This window comes from Molothrus aeneus, chromosome 1 (assembly GCF_037042795.1).
Source record: "Molothrus aeneus isolate 106 chromosome 1, BPBGC_Maene_1.0, whole genome shotgun sequence".
NCBI lineage: Eukaryota > Metazoa > Chordata > Aves > Passeriformes > Icteridae > Molothrus > Molothrus aeneus.
In genome coordinates, this window is record NC_089646.1 from 34,792,381 (window position 1) to 34,808,777 (window position 16,397).

Sequence of the window (16,397 nt, forward strand, 5' to 3'; positions counted from 1 at the left end):
AAGACAGATTTTCAGTATGAGTGGAGAAAGGAAGCCATTGAGGCCCTTGTGCATTTGAAGTCACATTCTTACTCTGGCTTGCTTTTTTCACTGTTAAAATGGATTTACTTCAATATGATAACTTTCTTTTCTTTTGGTCAGTTCTGGGCCCAAACAACTCTGAAGAAACCCAGAATTTTTGGTTCTAGTGAAAGTAGTGGCATCCACTTTATGAAACCATATTTTCTCATTTTGGCCATGAAATTGATACCTTGCTTATTTGATATGGCTATATCACTTCTAACAATAAAACTTTTCCTCTGTTTACCTCACATTCAGATACTAACGTGCCCTTTGTGTCCAGGAAGGCTTAGTGACAATTGTCTTTGATTTTCTACAAAAGAATGGTGTTTTTCACTAAAGTAGCATTTAATCCTTTTTGGAAATTAAATCTATTTCTCCTGCATTTTAGTGCCATTCATTTCCAGCACAAGCTCCAGTCCAAGGGCCAAAACCAACCCTGGTGTAAATCTACTGAGTTTACTGAGGTTACTTCAGAGATTTGTTTGGCACTGCTTATTTAGGATATGGACCTGTAAAGGGCCGAGTGTCCTTAGCTCCCATCAATGCCAGCACCTTGTTGACTCTCTCCTTGTGCTGAGTTCTTGCAGGATTCTTAGAAAGTTTTGTTTCTAACTCTGGTAATACAGTAGTTAGCTGTGAAAGGTAATGCATAAATAAGTGTGCATTCCCAAATACTTGAAGTTTGTTTCCTTTATGTTCATAAGTAGGGTGCTCAAGCCAAAAGAAATGAAAAAAGAATTTTAACATTAAGGACTTGCATTCTGATGTTCCATCAGAAATATGAATGTGAATCAGTGTCTTTGCCCTTGGATTACCTGAAAGTCAAACCTGGAGGACCATGCTTGATACTGGTGGAAATTGCCTTCTCCTGGCTCTATAGTGGAGGAGGCTGATCCTCTTCCTTAGTTTCTAAGTGAAAACTACATTTTCTTTTGTGCACCTTGCTTTCGTACTGCTCAATTAAGGGCTGATGTGCATTTCTATCCTGATCATGTAAAATTCATGGTGTTAGGTAACTACTGAAAGGGGGTAATATTAGAACTTGACCCAGCTTAGGTAGGTGCAAGAAAGCAATTTTTTCTGTGTTGAAGTGGGAAGCTTTTTTCTGAGGTCAGAATTGACCCAATATAGGCAACGGGGTTTAATATGACAGAGTTTTCATTTTTTAAAGAATGAAATGCAAACAATAGGTAGTAGTCAAGGACTATGCTGAAGATTATTTTTTAACAAAGTGAGTCCAATCCTTCTGTAAAATCAGGTACAAAGCATCTTGAGCTGGGACAGAGCCCTGGAAGAAGGAGCCAAGATGGAATAATTAAGAACTAGACTCAGAATGAATAGAGATGCCTCAGACCTGTGCTTTGGGGAGTCTTTGGTTGCCAAATTTGGGCTTGATTTTTCATTTCCTGAAGAATGAAACTGAAGTCACTGAAACTACAGTCTGCATGGCAATTTTGCTTGTCTGTCTTGCAGGTTTTTGAAAAGGTATCAGAAAACCTTGTAATTTCTTCAGTCCCTCCTGCCTGTGGCATTAATGAGAATCCTTAACGTATTAATTCTGAGAGGGCAGAAAAATCCTAGAGATGAAGGCATTGAATTTTTTTTTACTCCAAATTTAATGGTTTTGCATGTATTATCAACACTTCCAGGTAAAAAATGCAAAAGAATGCTTCTTCATGGCCAGAATGTCACTTTTCCTAGCTTTGCAATATGTTATTTAACTCTTCCTTCAAAAATTGTGCTGGAAGCAAAACTTCTTGCCATGGCTACCTTTTTTGCTAGGTATGTGTATGTTTGAGGTGGTTTTTGAGCACTTGAAGGCATTAATTAGTGTGTATCCACAGCAGTTATCATGCATGCTGTGGTCTGAATGTGCATTACGAGATGCGCTGTGCGTTGTTCTGCATGAGCCTATTTTTGGAGATTTATAGAGAGTTCTAATGACCATTTATACATGTTAAGGAGATGCACTTGTGTTATGTGCCCTGCAAAAACCCATGCTGTTGTCTTTCTACCCAAATGATGACTGCTGCCTAGTTTTGGACATTGATGGCAAGCATGGCTGCCTGCAGCGTTTAGTGTCAAAATTCAGTACTGTGTGTTTTTTTTAATGATGGTGTGGTAGGTAGGGGTGAGAAGGCAAAGAGAAGTTTGGTTAGAACCTCTCTTTTCCTGGAAGTCTATTTCATTGTCTCCCTCTCCTTTTAATATTGAGCACCAACAATCATTTCTTGTCTTGTTCTCAGATCAGACTCCCACACCAACGCGCTTTCTGAAGAACTGTGAGGAAGTCGGCCTCTTCAACGACATCGACTGCTCCCTAGAGCACGAGTTCAGGAAGGCACAAGAAGAAGAGAACAACAAAAGGGTGAGTGTGAGCACACCAAGCCCTTCCTCCCCTTTTGATTCCTTGAAACGGTAAGGGAAGTGTCCTTTAATCTGGGAGAAAGCAGACTGAGCTCTACTACCTAGTAGTAACCTGTTGGTTAGAAACTAGGTGGCACTATAAATTGAGACATGCTTTTTAAAACTATTGAAGCAGTTGACAGAAATAAAAACCCCAAACCAACAAAAAACTAGTATTAAATAATAAAAAAAAGTGTAACTGTGTTTGCCAGGGTTTGATTCCAAGTCTCTGCTTTTAAGTAAACTATAACACAAACCACACACCTCTTGACGGAGAGGCTTGGGAAAATTATATCATCTTTGAAGTGAGGATTGCAAACTGGCTCAAATATGTTACAGGGAAATTTGGCTTATGAAAGGGCATTTACTTAAGAGCAAATTTTTTTCTTTTTATTTTTTTAAAAATTCCTCCACAACACGTTGCGCCCTTGGATTTATTCATCATCAATACCAGCTTTATTGTGTTTCTGTACTTCTCATAAAATTGAGCTCGGAAGCTTTTACTTGAAACATCTAGTAGATAACATATCCCATTTTCAATTAGTATTCTTTTCGTTTATTCTTAAGTTATTCTGTGAGTATTCTGAGCTTTAGGTTGAATTATATAGGCCACCTTGTATGTAAGTGTACTCCTGTACCCAAAGACAGTTAAGAGTGTTTTCAGAGATCCTAAAGTGCTGTTAAAATTTTCAAAGAATGGTAAAAGAGCTTAATGCACGAGAGAGGCCAGCAAGAAAAGAGGTGAAGCTGCATGCTGAGGTGCAGAACAGGAGAGGAGGCTTGTAGAAAGAGAGGGGAGTCCAGGAGCAGCTTGGTTTTGGCTTACAAGGAAGGGAGTCAAGGTATTGCTTATTTGTGGTTCATAAGGAAAGAGACTGGGACAGATAGAGGAGGAGAGGGGCTGTGTCATGGTATGCTGAGCAAGGAATAAGAGTGTCCAAACGTGAGGGAGTTCAAATTTTGGGGAAAATAGCACAGATTGACCCTCACAGCTTTGTGTATTAGGAAACAGCCATGCATTGAGAGAAATGTGTCTAATTTTTAAAAATTTGCGGTTTAGGTTCTGCTGAGGGGAGTCTTAGTTAGAATCAGGGAGAACATTTCTGTACATTCCTACTTCTTTGCCATTATGGGATTTTTAAGTTTTTCTCTGTGCCTGGTGTTTATTTTGCAGGAGTAGGAGAACAGGAGAAATCTACTGAGGTGGACCTGAGTGCAACTAGCCCCAGACTGCAGCGCTTGATGTTGCAGAGAGATTTCAGTTTGTGAGGGATAGTTGCAAAATCTGATTAAAACCCAGACAAGGGCATCAAGTTACCTGATAATTCCAGCTGTTTAGCAGTCTCTGGGAGTCTTACTCTGCCCTCCTACCAACCCCTGCAGCTGCCATTGGTGATCTCCAGGGAGCAAATAAGTGATCACGGTGGTGGGAAATTAAAAAAAAAAAAGAAAGAAAAAAAGGAATGAAAAAGGAAAAAAAGGAAAGAAAAAGAAAGGGGCATAAGTCCCACTAGCTGGCTAACCTGTAACATTTACTCTGTGTTTCCAATTAGTCTGCTGTATGTTCATTCTTACATTACTGACTGACTGTCAGATAGGAATCTGAAGCAGGCCCCAGCAGGGCTTTGCACAAATGCAAGAGACAAAGGCCAAGACAGAAGGAGACTCCTTGGGCTGCAGCTGTCCCTAAGGAAATGCTTCCAACAGCCTATCCCTGCAATATGAGTGTGATGTAGTGTTGGCCTAATGGACCTACCAACACATGGAGACTAAGGTTAACTGCATGGAAGTCTTACTCACTGCACAGAAAAGTCTTCCAAAAATATTTTTGGTCATATTAATTTCTCTGGACTCTGAAAGAAACAGTTTTGTTTATTTTAGTATATCACTGCAGCTTAGCACACAGATTGACACTGAAATCTTGTAACAGAAAAACACTTTCATTTCTCATTGGCTTTTTTTGCTCCTTGAGAGTCATACTTTGAAAAGTCAGAGGATAAAGTTCAAGTAGCTGCATTTTTTTTCCTTTCTTTCTTTTTTCTTTTTTTTTTTTTTTTTATTCTTCTGGGTGGGAGCCCATGGATAATCCATGAGAATTTGTTGTGATGAAGCTGGTTATGCAGACTGGTAACTTTCCAAATTAGCTGTGAAGCTCTGAGTGCATGGGTTTAGGGACACCATGTGTACCTTTTTTTGTAAAGGTACTATTGAGTGTAAAGCACTTGCATTAATATCCCAGTTTCCTATCCAGGAATAAATCACTTGACATCCTTCTGCCAGAGCTGCTCATGTGTAAAGTGGAAGAAGTGTCTCTTTATGCCTCCCATACTTGGTATGCCTTGTGGTAGTGAGATCATCTGTCAAAGGACCACCTTTGATAATGGATGTGGATTAGCCTTTGCTTGGGGACTGAGGGGACTCAAGAAACAATAATGATGATGATGACCTCCAGGACCTGAACTGAGAAAAATAAAGCTATAGATGGGAGTGAGTTTGTCTGTGGTTTTGGCTTGTCTGCTGTTTGTACCATCCTATATTCGCTGGTAGTCTCTCCTTGAGAAAGACCTGCTCCCTAAATGCAAGGGATGCCACAGATCAGCAATAAGCATATGGATAAGCATGTGAGAAAGAGGCTTTTCCATCCTCCTGACAGCACTCTTCCCGACACAAGCCTCCTACCTACAAATTCACTACCAAAATTAGCACAGGTAAAAGCATATTTATACTATATTTCTACTTGGAAAATTGTAAATGTCAAAGTTCTTGGGAACTTGAGACAGACAGCAATTGACAGCTCAGACCCAGGCAGAACTTGCAACTCAACTCAACAAGGCAGGTGGTGCTGGCAGATCACAAGGCCATTTTAGCCCACTGGCTGCAAGTTTTAGGCTTGCACTGCCTGGAACATTAGGTATCCGAAGCATTTGCACTGGGTTGTAATTGCAAACACATGACCTTTGCTGCTGCTGGATAGGCCCTGTTGTCACATCTTGTTCTGAGCATTGAATTGGGGCTGAGTGGATCCTGTCAGAGATGGGAAGAGTCAGGGTCTGTTACTGAATACCTTAGTGGACTCACTTTCTTAAAATGCACCTAGCCTGATGTCCCTGTGTGGAATGAGAAAAAGTGGAAATATGCTGATTGTAGCAAGTAGAGTATTGCATCAAATAGCATTTACAAATAGTGAGCTGAATATTTTCAACATGAGGGCATGTTTAAAATCACATTCTGTGTATGCTGGACTTTGGATGCATTACTTCCTAAGACTTATCCTGAAACTTTGAAATCTTCTCACCACTGTTCAGGGCTGCAAGATAATGTATGAATTATGCAAATGAGGCGGGGAAATGGCTATTCTTAATTACAATTTGGTTTTAATGTGGGTTGTTCAGTGTCAGTTCAGGAAGCTCATTAGTCCTCTACATGGCCTAATGTTCCTGTTCTAAGTGTACTATCCTAAGGCAGGCACCTCACTGCTAGAAAAGTATCAGCACATTGAAGTAGTCCAGTAAAGAAGAAGAAGAACAAAACCAAATACAAAGCCTTTAAGGGTTAAATAATTTCAATCTGCAGAAGGAATAAAGATCCTGAGTATCCAGTTTAGCTGTGTTAAAAAAGGGATGATGCTACAGACTGATGTGTGTTTGAAAGACATTTATTTGGTTTGTACCTTCTAGGACCTCCTTCTGTATATATTTCTGTGTATCAGTATAAGAAGGTAGATAAAATGCACTTGTCTAGCTTATAGCACATCACTATTTCATGCTGAGCTCAGTGACTCTCTGACCTCCAGAAGAAATTTCTTGCATATATTGCTGAATGTCACAGTTTGGAACTGTAGCCTATGAGTGTAGGGAAGATGATATAATTTAAAGCAAGCTGGAAATGATAGAATCTGTTCCTAAAGTAGTATAGTTGGGTGAAAAAATTAACTTAATTTCCACATCTTGCTTAAATTTCATGCAATGTGTATCTAGCCCATAGGTTTTGCCCTCTTCTGAAAAGTAATACAGAAAAATCATAAAGGATTTTGCCTGTATTTAATAGCTGACATTACAGCAGCTGAAACTAGCAGTGCAGTAAATCACCCTTAGCCAGGAAAGGGTGATATGTATGGGGTCATATGTACCCTTATAGGAGAAGAAAAAATATTTATATGTTGACAAAGCACATTGTGTAAGTGTTTGGGTTTTAGAGGCCTGTATTGTAATACTAATAGGCCATGGGGAAATGCTGGCAATGCACTCCCTTGGTGAATGAACAGGGATTAAGAGTTCATTTTGGTGGTTTGCTTGGCTGATGGGTGACAAATTAGCCCCAGTTTTCCCTGGTAAGTGCTCTGAAACCCCAGTAGGGTCCCGGAGAAGAGCAGTGTGCTGGTACACATTTCAGAGGCAAGTGCTCTGAAAGGCCTGAATTTCACTTGTGAAATAATACAAACCAACAAACTCATGAGCCTGTTCCTGGAGCACTTTGCACTCATTGTCTGGCAGTCTGTACAATGGAAGGAATTACCTATGTTTAAATGCTTACTATTTTGATTTTTTAAAAAATTTTGCTATCATAAATGCACATATGTACATTCTCCCTCCATTTGTCTAAACATGATGTAAGACCATCCATATTTCTAAGTCAAAGGGCCCCCGATTTCTTATTTTCCCACTGAGATTAAGTATCTTATATACTCAGTATGTCATAGTAGACACAAAGTAACACTAGAAATTAGTAAGACTAGAAATTGTTTATGTTAATACAGTGCTTAAGGGCCAGAGTGCCATTGTTGTATGTATTGTAATAACTTCAAGCTGTTACTTTATCAATCAGTTAAGCTGTTGTCAAGGTGATAGCTCAAAACTCTAAAATTCAAAGTCCAAAATATCACCCCACATTCAAAGGTTTCAGTACAATAATTCCTATACTCTAAATATAATATCTGTATCTGTAAAGATGTAAGCATTCTCACACCATAACATTTTTTCTGGGTGACTCATTCAAGTACTGGAAAGATACACTGTAACTCTGTATCTGAGTTTTTCTGAGGGTTATTCTGGATTTTCATATGCATTAATTGTATTGGGTTATTGATCTGCTTTTTGGGTTTATTTTTTGGCTTGCAACACCCCTTTTCTCTTAATTAAGTTAACTTTTGCAGTATTCCTATGAAGAAGGCAGATAGTCTGTCTCTTATTTTATAAGGGAAAAAACATATTCCAGAGGACATTGCTTTCTAGAGCTCCTTTGTAATGTGTCACCAAGCTCTCAAAGGAATCACATACGTGGAGTGAGAATTGCAGGGTATCTGGGTCCTCTCCACCATTCTGCCCAAAGAGCATCTTTCTGTCTCAATTTGGTTCCTAAATATCTTTAGCAGCATGGCCCCAAAAGATTCATAGAGTCCCTCAAAGACATTTTGGTGCCTTGCTCTGGCTGAAACAAAGCAGGAGTAAATCAGAGAGCTACCATAAAGGATCTGGGCTCAAGTGACATGCTGAAAATTGCACAGGAAGTCTGTGGCAAAGCCTGGGATTGATTCCATATCTCCTTGGTCTCAGCATAGGGCATCCCACAGACCATGTGTGTTAAAGATTTATCAGCTGTTGTTCAGTGTTGCTAAAGACAGGAAGAATGCTCTCCTCCTCTCTCCAGATGGGTAGGCTTGCTGGATTTTAACTTCTTAACCTTTGTAGGTTTCATGGTAGACATGTGGTGGTTTGTTGTATTTTCTATGATGGCAGCTCCACAGTTGGTGCTTCAGTCCCCAGCTTTATGAGTCCTGTTTTGAGCACGTATCTGTGTCCAGACACTTCACTGCCACACTGGACTGTGTTACAAAAGGGACACTTTCTGCATAATGGCACAGGAAAGCTGTCAGGACAAAACTGTCCGTGACCTTGCAGAAATTCACAAGAATAGGCTTTAATTGAGGCTTGTTGCTTGTCGTACAGTGTCTTGTCTTCTGCTGGGAGGCAGGACTCTCTTATCTTGAATGGACTTTTGAGTGGATTTATAGGTTTGGATCCTCATACTCAAAGAGAAGACCTGAATGTTTTTCCAGCAATAAGTTCCTGTATCGTGCAGAAAGGCAATTCTTGAGGGCATACATTTTTGATTCAGCTAAACCTCCCTAACCATCGTCCTTCCATGTTCTTCTGAATTCCAGCTGATGAATCATCCTTCAGAGCTCAGTCAGGATGGTCCACTTTCCTCCTTCTTATTATTGTCTCTGTCCCAAAGAAGCTGAGTCACCCTCTTGCAATGTTTGGAGGTTTGTTATGTTTTCTGTATTTTGGCTACCCACAACAAAAGGAGGCCTATCTGATTTCATTCTAACATTTTTTTCACAGCAACACAGCAAAGTTGTGCCTTTTGCCTTGGTCTCCCTTGGAATGTTTTTAATGGCACAGCTTCCTTGTTACCAGTTCAGGTTTCAGCAGCATGGACTGGATGGCACATGAAAAAGGGATAAACCTTTCCTGTAGTGGCATTTTTATAAGTCTATCTGTTAGGTAAAACCCCTAAATCTTGGCAGTCTCTTTAGAGCATAAGCTCTGCTATTAAACACGAGCTCTTTGCTCCCCGGAGTGGGCTGCAGTCTCTATGGTTGGGTGGGTAATAAGATACTGCTGATACACTTCAGAGCAAGGTGCACTTTTCCTTTATTTATGAAGATAGACATGCTGGTCAAGGGCTTAATCACAGCTGATAAATCATTTTAGAAAGCCTATTAGAACCATATGCTGATCCTTCGTATTAACATGGTGTGTCTGTTTTGAGTCTAATAAGGCAGAGTCTCTTTCCTCTCTCCCTTCCCCCTGCCTGGTGTGCAAATTATTTATCTGTTTAAGTGATATTGCTTGCCTGGGGGCATTTCTCTCTACAAGAGGTACTGTTAATAAAGCAAGGTGAACTGAGGAAAGAAGGATTCTTTCTCTCCAGAGAGCGAAGCTGAGTGTTTTTGGTCTCCTTTGTTGAGAGGGGATTGCAGAGCAATTGTCCGAAAGCTGAGGCAAGGAAACCTGTTGGTTAAACCCTGGGACACTGTGGCATGGCCTTCACTGCAGCATAAGGTTGTCATTTTTGCCCAGGTGGTTACAATCCTGGAGCTCAAGAACCGCCAGGGTTGGGTGTGCTGACATTTCGGTTACCTCACCTTTCCCTCACTCGGAGAGGGCTGCTGCAGGAACAGATTCCACAGCCATCTAATGAGATCCACATTGGTGAAGTTATCCAGAGCCAAGTCCTATTTATCATTAATTGGTGGGTTTGCTTGCAGATCTTTCCTATTATTTGCTGATTATACCCCTACACATTTTATTATCTTGCCAAAATTCAAATGCTAATAATTTCTTGATTTATTGTTTATTTATAACACTGTCTATCGCCTAAATAGATGTAGTTAGAATATTTCAAAACAGCAACAGCTCTTTTGCTGACTGGGTTTCTTTCACATTTTGCACATGGCAGTCAACTATTTATAAACCTCAATAGGGACTCCTAAACCTTTACAGTTGGGTTCCTCCCACAACTTCAGCCTCTTTTCTCCCTTGCTCCCCAAGGCAAGTCTTGTTTTTTTGGCATAAAGACAATGATGGTGATTGTTAGGTGGAGAAAATGTCCACAAGCTATGAACTGTGGGTAAGGATTTTAAATTTGTACATCAAGCAGGATAAATCGGAAGTTGGAGACATCCAGTAGAGTGAGGGTATCTTCACCATAAAGCGGGAGATCCACATCTGAGTTGCTAGTGTTCTTTAGATTTACAAAATCTGAAACTGAAAAACTGAAGACTCATTTGTAAAGTGAGTTTGTGTGCAGTGGTGTGCATGCTGTAGCATGTCCCATTTCCAGCAGTGCACAAATTTGACTTTTAAATCTGATGAACTTTAGAGTAAAGAAAGAAATGGTGGAGAGAAGAAAAAAACCAGAGCAACTGGTCACATGTGATGGCAGTTAATGAACGCCAGAGTGGGATGTATAGCCTCATACATCTCTGGGGCGGTTTCATTGACTTAAATGGAATTTAAATTTTTAACCTATTACAAGTAGGCAAAGATCTGAAGGGAGAAAAGCCTTGTTCAGAGACCAGAAAAAAACCTACTGTGCTCATGATGTGATGGGAAGTATCTGGGTAGCTGTTGATGTCTTGCTAATGTGTAAAAACAGGGCCTTTTAAAAATCACACCAGGGAGGTAAAAATTATACATATTAACTGTTTCCTCATTCTGGTTTCTCTCTCACATGCTTCTCTACAAAAGCTGCCAAACACACTATTATTGAATAAATATCAGTATCAATATCAAGCTTTTATTTTCCCTTAAATGTGGGTAAGCTGTGTGTGGCTGGGTCTGGTCCCTGGGAAGGGAAAAGACATCGGGTTGCCATGTGAATGTACATGTCAAAGTGCAGCTCTGCCAGCCAGTCTGGGGCTGGGTGGGGAGAGACACGGGGAGAATGAACTCAGTGTTACAAACCGTCTCTTTTGAATTTCTACAACCTATTAGTCACAGCAAGCTGCCCTTATTGATTTTGGTAAGAGAGGTCACTTTTAATCCTCTAAAGTGGAGAGAGCTACATGCACTCTCCATAGCATGACATTAAAATTGACACAGCTCTGCATCAGTTCTATGAAAAAGCCCTAAACCTAGATGGATTATTGCCTTGCTTTTCAATGGATACAAGCTGCTAAGCAGACCATGCTAACCTAGATTAGGTGTAAAAGCTTTAAAATGCTTCGTAAGGAATGCACAACCAAAAGAAGCTAGAAAATATGAGAACATGCTAAAAGAGCTGGCCCTGCAGAAATAGGCCATTAGTTTTCAGTTACTTATTTTCTCCATTTTAAAACATTTAAATGTCAACACAAAAGAGTGGAGATTATCATATAAAAGAACAAACAAAAGCTGACCTTACTCTATGATTATGAAGAAAGCTTTATTCTAGCTGATACCCCTTGCTAGTTTTGTTTATGTTCTTTAGAGAACTAAATAGTTGAATATAATCAGGACTCTCCGACTCGAATTTTAAGTGTGCCTCAAAATAAACATCAGAGGTGAACTCTCAGCAGTTTTCTTTTCATCTTTGTTGTCCTTGCTCTGACCCTTTTTTCCTGCCTAATGATCCTCTGTGGCATACTATTATTAAGAGAAATCTTGATAGAAAAACATGCTTTATGTGGATAGGAATATCATTATGAGCCTGGAAAAGTTTTTTTTCTTTCTTTGAAATTCCAGAAAATGACTAATGCCCCTTTTGATTTTATGCTCTTTATTTATTTGGAAATTTGTTCTCTGAAGGGTTTTCTGATTTTTTTTTTCTGTGAGTCTCAGTAAATATTTACAATGTAGTGTTTAGGGAAACTTGTTGCCTTGTCATGCAAGCTTGGTGTTCTCCCTTTTCATTAGTTGTAAGTTTGCACCACTATTTCTTACTGAAGCTTAGAAGTTCCCTTTCTAAATAAAAGACATCTGCAAAAGAAACAGTGACAAAAACCATTAAGGTACAAGACCGAAGGAAGTTTAATCTGTGGAGCCTGTAAGAGGTGCCAGAGCAGCTTTCAGTAAATGTTAAAAGTCCTCTATGAGAAGGTCTCTGATTAAAGTATGTGTGTGTCTGTGAGGCCAGCATGGCTTCCCCTCCTACATTAAGAGATACTCACTCCTCCTCCCCTTCCTCCCTCACCTGAGATGTGTGTGTGGGGTGCTGGTATTTCCTCCCTCTTCGTGGACTTAGCCTAGGGAAATTCAAAGCAGGCACAGAAAGGGAGCTGGCTTTTGGCTTTGTCACTGACACTGAGACATGACACCTAGGAGAAAAGGTGGAAGATGCCCAATCTGCAGATTGTCTGGGCTTCTATCTGGCAGCTTTTTTTCTTTTCCTAGCCCTACCTTTCCTTTTCCTATCAAGGAAGAAATTAAAATAAGGTACTTTGCCAGTCTCTCCTTTGTGTTGGAAGAGTCCTCCCTGATGTCACAGAAGGGAGAGAAAGAAGGAAGATGAGAAAGTAGGGGTTCCTAAAGGAGGCAAGAAATAAAAGGAAGAAAAGTACCTTTCTTTTTTACTTATATAAAAGATGTATTCCTACCCCGGATCAGACGTGGTGGGGAAAATGGAAACGAAAATTCATGCAGAAGAAGGAAAAGAATATTACTAAGCCATGAAGAAAGCTGAGGGAGGCTATCGTGAGGCTGTTCAAGTGAGAGAGTTAGAGTGAAAAATCAGCACTCATATGAAGCCGACATTAAAAGGCAGCTCTTTCTTTTTTAAGAAGTGGGATATCAAAATATTCCTGTGATGTACTTCTTAGCAGAATTGGGGGAGCAGAGACTGAGGAGTATGAAAAGTAAAATTTGTTTTTCTCCCCACCATGCCCATCCTGTCCCTTCCGCCCCCAATCCAAGGAAATGGAATTAGTTTCTCAGCTTAATATTGAAATGAGATGTCAAGGGATGTGGCTGTACAGGAAAAGAGGAGACATGAAGGTGCTAAGTTGATGTTGGGTATTAGAATAGCTTTTCCCTGAAAAAGTGGAAACGAAAGGCAGTCTGGATGCTCATGTTTCTGCTTTCTTTATAATCTTTTCTAAGATATTTTTTCTCTCATCATACTCCTGTCTTATCTCTGAGATCTCTTTGTATGTCCCTTGGGAAGTATACATCTGTGTAAGGCCTGTTCCTATAATGACAAAGTAACCATGGCTCTTTCCCATTTATGCTATTTTTTTCCCAGTACAGTAAACTCATGCAAATGTAAATGCCAGCATGTATGTTTCAGGAGAACCAGGAAAACTATTATGTGTGTTACACCTCTGCACATAAGTTCTTATTTTGTGGGTTATTGTGTGGCTGGAATCTTTTTCAGGTGCACCTCTTATATCCAAATTTCTTTTCTTTGCTTCATCCATCTCAGCCAGTTAAATGTGTATATAACTGATTTTCTGAAATGGGGCCAAAGTCCATGTACTTCAATAGCTCTTAAACATATGGTTAACTTCAAGCATGTGTGCAGGGGTTTGCTGAAGAGAGATAGTTTGCTGAATCAGGACTTCCTAACACCAAGATTTTAAATTGCAAACAATCCTCTATTTTAATGTGTTTTAACTACTGCCTCCCATGGACTAACAAAAGGTAATTTTTAGTTGACTCCTGTAGATGAAGAAAGTTGTACTTGAATAAACAGAAATTTAAGGGTAAACCAAATTTTTCTGACACCCTTCTGTGAGAACTATTTTTTTACTTCTTCCTAATAACTAATTATACAACTTGAAAGGGAATAATGATCATAATTTCATGTTATGATTCAAATTTTATTTTTCTGGGGTAGATAGAAAAGGTCCACTACTTAAAAAAAAGACATTTGTTACAGCTTTTTCTTCCTTTCTTTCTTTCTTTTTTTTTTTAGATTTCTGTATTTTTTGACTAAATGCAGTACTGAGATTATAATATATGTATGCCATGATTGACCAAATAAATATCAGCGAGCTATCCAGTCTTCTGGACATGTAAATCTATGTTACTTATGGAGAAATATTTAAAAAAAACAATGAAAGTGTGTATATATGTAAAAAAACCCAAACACTTAAAAGGCTCAAAACAAATAAAAACAAGCAACCCAAAGTCCACCCACAACCAAACCAACCCAACTAAATCCCACCCCACAAAAACCCGAAAGAAATAGGAAAAAAATGCAGCAAAAAACTCAGTTGCCTTTGTCCTTCACTTACATTCCTCCATGTGAAGGGATAGATGGGATAGGGCTGCCTGCCCTGTGTTGTTGTGGTTTTCCCCATCCTGCATCACAGGTAGGGTGGGGTGGAAAGTAGATCCCACAGAGCAAATGCATCTGTTGGAAGGTGCAGGCAAGGAGAAAGAGTCAGTGAGGGAAATGTTCCTTTCAAAATCGTACTTAATATGCTGTTAGTGATGGAGTGCTCAAATTGCCTTCCTGTTGACAGTTGGGTAAGGAAAAAAAGCATCTTTTGCTATTGAAGTTGATAGACTTGCTACATTGTTTTAAAAGAAAATGTTCTTCCCTTGGTTTTGTGTAAGGTGGTAAGACTTAAAAGAAGTTGGGCTTTCTTCTTCTTTTCTTCCTACTTTTCAATATTTGTTTCCTCACATTCCATCTTCAAACAGCTAATCTGTATCCCCTTCTTCTTGAATAGCATTATCCTGACAACAGAGCAGTGAAAAAAGCAGAGACTACAGGACTTCTAACAATGCCACAGGGCCCCAGGAATAGGAATGCCCTGAAAAAAATGTGCTTCCATCCAGCTGCCCTTCATATTGTTGTCTCCCTATCCAATTTACTAGAGAATTTCCCACTGGCTCTTGGCTCATTCCCAAATGAGAATGTAATCTTTTAAAGATTACACTGCATAATGGAGGGACAAGGAGCTCTTTATTAACTGGGATGGGGAGTCACTTGCTATTAGGCAAGGGAAGGGGATGGGATGTAGCAGTGTTTTGTGAGCTCTGCTTTCTGCTCCTTCTTGTCTTGTCAGCAGCAGGATGGCAGGTTGGGAGTGGGAAACCACTGCAGCTGCAATGTAGAAAAAGAAATAATTCAATGTAGCTTATGATTATGGCAATTACTTTTATAACATGAGGGATTATGCCATAACTATTATATTGCCAACAAGATTAAATTACTAACCTAATACCACAACATGTTTTCCAGGAAAATAAAAAAATAATTCTGCTTGTTCCAGAGTTGATGCATTCAAAGAGTATTAATGCAGTGTGAAAGAGCTGAGCAACCAAGGAACCTGCAGTGCTGTCTGTACAGACATTGTCTGGACTGGACCCCTGTCACTTCCATGAACTCTGCCAGCTAGACATCCTCACCCTTTCTGGGATGTAAAGCAATGTGGTACTCTGGTAATTTTAAATGCTCCTTCTCCTGTCAAGCAGATAAGCTTCTGCCAGTAATTGTTAGTAAAGAAATAATCAGAAGCTGCAGCTGCAATGGAGAAATTCTTGAATCTTCACGAAGAGACTAATTTTGCTCACGTAAACCCACTGAACTGATTGGAAAGGTTAAACTTCAATGTATTTTCATACTGGGCTCTTCTTTTTACTACATATTTTGAAAATATTGCTCAATACAATGAATATCTGTATGTGAAATAATTTTAGATCATCTCTAGTGTGAAGTCATTTTTCCTGAATATGCAAATTGCTGAAATGCAATATGCATTTTGAGGCAATTTTTTTCTGGAATATGCAGTGTGTTTTTCAATGGTTTTTTAAAAATATTTTTCATCTACATGCATAGCAAGGTCATAAATGAGAATTTGTCATATAGCTGGTACAGATACAGCCTCATATAGAATGTTCATAATAGGAGTATAAGCTAACTTAATTATGCAGGAAGAGCAGTTTCCTTTTGTTCATCAGCTGGAAAATTAGTAGAAAATTTAATTTTGGAGACTTCAGAGATATATCATGTGTTGATCATTATGAGCAAATTAACTGGCTTTATGGAAAAGCCAGTTCTGATTCTGAAGAGAAATGCAGGTTAACAATATAATTCTACAAATATTTTTATTACTTTTTATTTGGTATGTGATGAATGATACCTCAAACAGTTGTTTTCATTTTTTCTGCATGTACATTTAAGTCTTTTCACACCATTGTGCTTTATGAAAATACCTGTTGTTACACAAAGCTATTGGAAACATTTGGGAAGACTGGACATGCATTTGTAAATCAACCTCTTCTTTTTCTGCTGAAGAACTGGAGTTACGGATATCAAATTGAGGTCAAACAGGAGCATGTTACTGTATTGTTTTGTCAGGATTAGAAACCTCTGAATGAAGCCTATACCTGATTTTATTCTTTTTTTCCTCCTCCTTTACTTCTGAATATGTAAACACAAAAAGAAGCAAATATGGTTTCATGGTGGATATTTTTGTTCTGTAGCAGATATGA

The 16,397-nt window shown here is 39.2% G+C and overlaps 1 protein-coding gene across 1 annotated transcript in view; it reads left to right on the plus strand.

Annotated features, from left to right (window-relative positions):
- The window catches only part of CREB5 (cAMP responsive element binding protein 5), a 211,546-nt gene that overhangs the window by 13,676 nt on the left and 181,473 nt on the right, over window positions 1–16,397 (plus strand). Inside the window, exon 4 of the mRNA XM_066569273.1 lies at window positions 2,310–2,431. Coding sequence (XP_066425370.1) covers window positions 2,310–2,431 — 122 coding nt within the window. The remainder of the gene's footprint in view (window positions 1–2,309; window positions 2,432–16,397) is intronic.